Source organism: Aegilops tauschii, chromosome 4, assembly GCF_002575655.3.
Source record: "Aegilops tauschii subsp. strangulata cultivar AL8/78 chromosome 4, Aet v6.0, whole genome shotgun sequence".
NCBI classification, from domain to species: domain Eukaryota; kingdom Viridiplantae; phylum Streptophyta; class Magnoliopsida; order Poales; family Poaceae; genus Aegilops; species Aegilops tauschii.
The window spans coordinates 393548013-393555944 of record NC_053038.3 but is presented as its reverse complement, the minus strand read 5'-3'; the positions used below and the strand labels follow the sequence as shown (position 1 = coordinate 393555944).

At 52.6% G+C, this 7932-nt stretch overlaps 1 protein-coding gene across 1 annotated transcript; it reads left to right on the top strand.

Moving 5' to 3' along the window:
* Positions 1–2429: 2429 nt before the first annotated feature.
* On the top strand, positions 2430–5606 carry LOC109752861 (endo-1,4-beta-xylanase 5). Its single transcript, XM_020311775.4, has 5 exons — positions 2430–2703; positions 2805–2836; positions 3636–3965; positions 4053–4154; positions 4243–5606. Exons 1-5 carry the CDS (start codon positions 2604–2606, stop codon positions 5362–5364), a joined length of 1686 nt encoding a protein of 561 aa, XP_020167364.1. The 5' UTR covers positions 2430–2603; the 3' UTR covers positions 5365–5606.
* The last annotated feature ends 2326 nt before the right edge of the window (positions 5607–7932 follow it).

Genomic DNA, 7932 nt, shown 5'->3' with positions numbered 1-7932 from the left:
TCCTGAGTCATCACTATGATCACTATACCGAAATCCTCGTTACTGGTTTAGTTCTTCTTTCTTGTTATTGTGTTTTGGCATCCCCATGACGAAGTCACCTGTGTCTAGCCAGACGATGATTGATAATGTCACACTGAGGGGGCCCTAAGAATATCTCTCCATCGTCGAATGAGCAAATCCCACTCTTGAGCTATCCGGCTACTTGTCAAACTTTCCGATGAACCTGTAAGTTGTTGTTATGATCACCGTGTTACAGGTGATGTTTGAGCAACCCCAAAGTCCACCGCATGGTAAGAAATGACCACGATACTCTCATGGTCTAAGAAGCAAGATCACATGTTAACACTCTGTCTTACTACAATTGAATACAAACGATATTAATCCAATTCATAACAAACAAGTTTGGGCCGATTCAATATGATCGTTCTTACAACGTCATAATCTCAATGTTGTTTTAGGACTATCATTACACTTAACGATATCCTAAGATCCAGAAAACATGATCACCAACAATACTTGAGCTAGTCCTAGAGGCAAGACTAGGAACCTTTTTATTTAACCGTTTATCATTCCACACATGCGTATGAGTTTTCCATTGAATCACATATGTCAGGATCATAGCAGTTATATCATGAAATATAAACTCTTAATTATGAATATGGAAATATAATAATATAAATATTATTGCCTCTAGGGCATATTTCCAATAGGAGATGGGGCGGACCGGCGGCAACGCCGACGGAAGAAGAGGAAAGCTTGTGATGTTTTCTTATGGAGGAGGAAAGAGAAGGCTAAGATTATTATGATGAAGTCGTGACCAAAACATTTTTCTGGCCCTGCTGTCTTTCAAAAAAATTAACCTAGCCCTACTTTCCCGTTGTCCGGCAAAGTTGTTCAGTCATGCATTTTGTTCGTCCTAAACTCAAAGAGTGCCCTCCGTTCAAAAACAAACCGTTGTTTTAGTTCAAAATTTGAAGTAAAATAGCGTCACTCATTTTTCAAACGGTGGTAATAGCTTTAAGAGCACGATTTAGAAGAGCTGGGCACCCCCAAAGCGCAAGTTCTTTGCCTGATTGATCACTCAGAAATGAGTTTGGACGGCCGACTGCCTAGCTAAACATGGTTGGCCAAATTATGGCAACTGTCCGCTATGCAACCTAGTTCCGGAGTCAGTGCCACATCTCCTCTTACAATGCAGATTCTCCATTAGGGTGTGGTGTATGGTGTGCGACTGACTTCAACTAGAAGGATTATACCGGAATGCTTGGCATGGGTCTGAGGACGTCAAGTCATTGTGGTTCGCCATGGTTCATGATGGCTTTGTCTCTCGTAAGGCTATGGTTTCTATTACAATGCTTTTGCCCGGTGAGTTGTGGAACGAGCAAAACGCAAGAATCTTCAACGGTAAGTTTGCTACGTCTACTATAATTATGACCAAAATCCGATGCGAGCTAAATTAGGGTTGGCGGGTGCAACTTATTTGTGTAATCTTATGCTGGGACAGTAGGCTTTTGTTTTACCGGCTACTTGTTTTTTTTTCAAATACAAGTATTGGTTGTGGCAGAATACCAATGTTGTCAAATGTAAATTCGTAATAAACCACCTCTAACCACCAACTGGCTGCTATCTAGAGCAGTAGTACTAATGATCAGCTTCCCTTCCTTAGACGGGCGTGTCACATGTTGTTTTCCATCTCAATTGCGTCACATGCTTGCTGGTTAGTTAATGCAACGTCGACCCTAGCTGTACCCTGCAGGGAACGCGATCTCGTATCATCACGAACGATGAACTCTGGACGAGTACAGTGCAACAATCCTAGCGCTATTAAACTCGCCGGACTCCCGGACACGGCACCACGCAGCACGACAGACGTGACAACCCATCCGCGACCGTGAACTCACCACACCGCCACCCCTAGAATTTAACCCGCGCACGGGCCGTGAAACGCAAGAACGAAACGACATGAGAAAGTTCCAGGCCAGCACTGTCGCAGCGGTACAATTCCCTCCCGTGGCGCCGGGCACGGACGGGACCGGTACGAGACAGCGGAATGAGACGGGGGTTGTTCACAGGCAGGACCTGTGATTGATACGATCTTACCGCACGCATGTGAACCAACCCACTGGCACTGGGCGAACAGGGCATGCTGGCTAGGCCCGGCGCGGCCCTGGAGAGCACCACAAGGGCATTCACTCACTGCACCAAACCAAACCGGGAAGGAAGGAAGGCGCGCACGCACCGCTTCCTCCGGGCCAGGGCGCGCGTACCGACGTGGTGGGCGCCCACGGCCGGCGGCCCGTGACCCGGTGCTGGCCAATGGCGGCCCGCCAGGTGCGGGGAACGCAGGCGGCCACCCGGGCGCGCACAAGCGACGGTGCGCCGAAGTGCCCCGCCTCGGCCGTCTTCTACCTGGCGGCTATATATAGCCCCGGACGGAGTAGCTCTCCTTGCCCTGATCATACCGGTAGCTGGTACACACATTCATACATACATTCTTCTTCAGCATCCACTCATTGCTAGCTAGCTTGTGAGGGGAAGCTCTGTGTTTGAGCAGACGAAGCTGGGGGAGCAGAGCACGGCGCTAGCTAGCTAGCTGGTGCGAGATGAGGAGCCGTGGTAGCTTTGCTCCAGGCCATGCGGTGGTGTTTCTCGTGTGGTGGATGGCGCATTGCGGCGGCGGGCTTGTCGCCGCCATGCCTCCTGGTCAGTTTCTTTCTTTGCTTCTGTTCCTCTTCCAGTCTCTTTTACTGTCCGAGTGTGTTGCATGTAACACTCTCTGAACTATATGTTCTGTTTGCATGCAGATGGTTGGTACGATTACACTGCCCACACGGACGTAAGTCTTACTGAACGATCCTCTGTTCTGCGTTCTTTTCTCGAAGTAGTTTCCAGTAGTAGCTGCGAGTTCCTTTGGTGAGAGTGTGGTAGTTTGACAGAGCTGGCCTTTGTCAACTGTTCTTGCATTGTTTAGCAGCGCGGCCATTGCTCTTGGGGAACTCATGTCATGGGGTTCAGTTAGAACTAGCTAGGAAGAGAATGGGGGCAGGCAAAATGACGACGCCCAAATCCACTGGACCACCAACGTTTCTTTCCTCCCACAGTGTGCACCTGACGTTTTCTTCAGTTATTTCAGTTTTGTTCCCATGTGTGTGCTGGGAGACCACGAGCCCACCCGCACCAACCTGCTAAACAATAGAAATTATCACACAGAAACAAATGCCAACTATTGTAATTTGTAAGTACCACGCTTTTCGTGGCATAATTGAAGTATTATATTAGCCTACGGTATGTTCTGAAATGGCTACAAGTATCATGACGAGTTAGTTCAGTCTGTCTGCTCGATGCTCTTATTTGGAAGCAAGCACAGCACACGCCTACTGCTCACATGCGTTTTCAGGCCGACCAAATGATCTTCTTACTTCTTATTAGTTGTACATAAATTAGTATACGCTTAGCTGAACTTTAGTCTCGTGTCACGCTGTCGCTGTCCTGTCCTTATACAGTGCACTGATGGAAGTTTCAGTGCGTCTGCATGGTAGCCCTGACGACGAGTAAACTGGAGCAGCATAGTTCACTCCCATGCATCGCTCGTGGAATAGTGGTGATTAAATCTGTGTAATGTGCGTGGCGTTCAGTGCAGAGGCCGCCCGGAGCCGGCGCAGTACAACGGCGGGATTCTCAAGTACGGCAACGGCGACGACCCAAACGGGTACAAGACGACGGAGACCGGCGTGCTGTCCCCGGCGTTCGTGGTCTACAACCTCAACAAGTCCACAATGTACACCTTCTCAGGCTGGGTGAAGCTGGAGGGCTCTCCCTCGGCTCTGATCACCGCGAGGCTGGCCCCGGACAACTCCGGCACGAGGTGCATCGGGACGGTCCTCGCGAGGAGCGACTGCTGGGCGTTCCTCAAGGGTGGCTTCGTCCTCGACTGGCCAACTCAGACCTCCGTCATCTTCTTCCAGGTGCACATATATGATAAATCCCAGAGATTTGCCTCTCGAACGAAACTGTTTGCTGAAGCGTGTCACCTTGTTGATTTTGCATTTCAGAATGCTGATAGGACCCCTATGAAGATCACCACTGCGAGCGCCTCGCTCCAGCCGTTCACGACGGAGCAGTGGTCGATGCACCAGAAAGATACGATCCGGAAGGTAGCTGCTTTTGGTGTTGTGTTGCGCCAACTTGATCTTCCCTGGCAGTTTGCGGGTAATTTGATCTGTTTTTGGTTTGTATAAGCAGAGGAGGAAGAGGATGGCCACCATCCACGTCGCCGACCCGCACGGCACCCGCGTGGTCGGCGCGTCGGTGTCCGTGCAGCAGACGTCCAAGGACTTCCCGCTCGGGTCGGCGATCGCGTCCACCATCCTGGGCAACGACGCGTACCAGAAGTGGTTCGTGGACCGGTTCAACGCGGCGGTGTTCGAGGACGAGCTCAAGTGGTACTCGACGGAGCCGGCGTCGGGGCTGCTCCGGTTCGACGTGCCGGACCAGATGCTGGCGTTCGTGCGGTCGCACCGGGTGATGGTGCGCGGGCACAACATCTTCTGGGAGAACCAGGACGCCACGCCCCGGTGGGTGAAGGGCCTGTCGCCGGACGACCTCCGCTCCGCCGTGAACACGCGCATCCAGAGCCTCATGACCCGCTACCGCGGCGAGTTCGCGCACTGGGACGTCAACAACGAGATGCTGCACTTCAACTTCTACGAGCAGCGGCTGGGCGCCAACGCCACCATGGAGTTCTTCAGCGTGGCGCAGGACGCCGACCCGCTCGCCACGCTCTTCATGAACGAGTACAACGTGGTGGAGACCTGCGACGACGCCTCCTCCACCGTGGACGCGTACGTGGCCCGGCTCAAGGACCTCCGGGCCGGCGGCGCCGTGCTGGAGGGGATCGGCCTCGAGGGCCACTTCTCCAAGCCCAACATCCCCTACATGAGGGCCGTGCTCGACAAGCTGGCCACCCTCAACCTGCCCATCTGGTTCACCGAGATCGACATCAACAACAAGTTCGACGCGCAGACGCAGGCCGTGTACCTGGAGCAGGTGCTGCGGGAGGCGTACGCGCACCCGGCCGTGAGCGGCGTCATGCTCTGGACGGCGCTGCACGAGGGCGGGTGCTACCAGATGTGCCTCACGGACTGGAACCTCAAGAACCTGCCCGTCGGGGACGTCGTCGACCGGCTGCTCCAGGAGTGGCAGACGGGGCAGGTCGCCGGGCCGACGGACGCGCACGGCGCATACAGCTTCAGCGGCTACCTCGGCGAGTACGTGGTCACCGTGAACGCCGGCAACTCCTCGAAGCAGTCCACCTTCTCGCTGTCCCCAGGGGACGAGACCAGGCACATCACCGTTCAGATATGACACTGGTAGTGTCTGTATGTGAGTGGCCGGTGGCACGCTGTACTGCCCGCACTTGTTGTTTCGGGCTTCTACCTCCGCTGACACATATCGTCGCATATGTGGGTAGTGGTTACTAAATTATACTCCCTCCGTTTCCAAATATAAGTTTTTTAGGTATTTCAACAAGTGATTACATACGGATCAAAATGAGTGAATCTGCAGCCCTCTTCAAGGTATCTGCTCTTCACAATTGGCCATTCAAATTTTGTGTCTGTTCTAAAGAAGTTGGTTTGGAATCATTTGGGGTGTTACTATATCAAACGATCTCTTTAGTGTGGATTTCCTGTTGTTGGGATCTACAAGCCTTGATCCGCTCGCAGACTACCGTTCTTTCATTGGTTCTTTGGAGGAGGGTTGGTCTGTTGTTTCCCGATCCAGAAATCACCCATCTTATGCCTCTGTGGTTCGTGAGCCCCGTTTCTTTGATCCCGGTCGTTCTTCAGGTGGTATCCCCCCTCAATCACGTTATGTGTTCGAACGCATTGATTCAGTTTATCAGTCAGTTTCTCCTATGCTAACTTCCCCCAATAATGTCGCTCTAGGGAGGGCGGGATCTTCGGCGGTTCACTCTTGACCAGAATGAGTCTAGGCCTAGGAGTACGGTGGGCGCGTCTAGAATTCAGGTGAGGCCTTCTGTGTCCGGTGTCCAGTTTCAGGCCACAGGAGGACCAGTTGCACCAATAGAATCCGTTGGCGGGCTTGTCATAGATGGGGCCACATTGAAGCTAATTGTTGGTTTAAAGTGGATAAATTGCAAGTTGCCTCTTCACCTCCCAATTCTAGTCCTCAACTTGCCGTTGGTAATCGAGCTCTTTTGGAATCCGGGCACAATCACTGGTCTTTGCCTGAGCCAGAACACGACAACGAGAAAGAAGAATAAAACCGGTAATGAGGATAACGGTATAGTGAGCATGTGATGATCCAGGAGGATACCAATGCATCCCGGGTTTTGTGAAGTATCGCGAAGCAAAGGGAACATCACATTATAACCAAAGGTTCACTCAAATACCATTCGTGTACTCATAGGGACCAATATGGACGTCCACGGTCCCGCTGTCGGTCATTGAACGAACGAATAGTTTTCTCTAAACCTCATAATAGAGAAGCCCTGTGCGGGTCTTCTCCCTCTAATTTTTTGGTGACGATTAGCGCTGGATGGCGAAGCACTGCCGGATCATGAAGACCGTATACTTGCAATCTATGGAGAGGACGTGCTTTCGGTCTTTCGGTCGAGGGACGGTTCATGAGCAGTTCGAGGAATCGTTCATCTACGGCTCGAGGGACTTCAAGTACGATCTACACCGACTCGTTTTCTTCCGCTGCAACTCGGAGTCAGCGATGATCGTGATCCCAACCCGTAATGAATCTTCATATTTATCTTGAGTGTGCGTATATATGATTTTTTTGTTTTCTACTATGTTTTCCAACATTAGCACGTGCTACAACCGGCGATTGAATATGTCGCAACCGTCGACGGCAAGGTTGTGATGGCGATGACGGTGTGTGATTTTTGCTACAACCGGCAACAGAAAAGCTACCACCGAGAACGAGATATGCTGCAAGGGCGACGATGGTGTTGTGTTTTTTGCTGCAACTGGCAACAGGAAATGCTACCACCGGGGGATAATTTTGCTATAACCAGCGAGAAATTTTGCTGCCACTGGCTGACGCCGGAGCTAGAACCAGCAGGTGGTTTTGCTACAACTAGCAAACAATTTTGCTGTCACCGACCGACGCCGAGCTCGAATCGGCAGATGGTTTTGCTACCACTGGCTGGACCGCCTGCTGCCGCCGCGTGCGGTTGGCGGCGCTCCCACAACCGCCTCACCGCATTGCCCTCCCTTGAAACGCCCCCACCGCCATCATCCGGCACCGTCCCCATCCTAAACCCTAAGATAGATAATGGGCTAGCCCTCCGGTGAGCCTCTTCCTTCTCCTTCCTCCCAAAATCGACTGATCCATTAGCTAAAGTCAGTCGACTGACGTTTAGCTAATGTGTTCTTAAAATTGATTCCGAGTATCACGTGGATTTAGTAGCGGCATAATTGTGCGTACTTGCGGTGGATTGAATCCTTGAGGGGCACGGCATCGATCGGCCCACGCCCCGTCACGCGCGTGCCTATATAATGTGACACACGACGGGGATTTACCGATCGCATCGGCGGGTGACGCGCGCGCGACAGATAACAACGTCCGTGGGATCACAGCCGCAAGCAGGCGCACATCCATGGCGACGGCGTCATCATTGCCGTGCCTCGTCTTCGGGCACAGCGACGACCAACATACCACCACGTTGTATAGTGTTTCGGATGGCGCGCGCCGCCCCTGCGAGGAGATGGAGGAGGTGCTGCGCGGCAAGCGGAGCTGGGTGACATCGCGCGGCTGGCTGCTCCTCTGGGACCCGGCGACGCTCGCCACCTTCCTGTGGAACCCGCGGGCTGCCGCCTCGGATGGTGACAAGATCGCGCTGCCGCCGTGGGCTTCGCCGCCGGCGTCAGGCACCGACTGTGCGCTGTCCGGTGAGCCCAC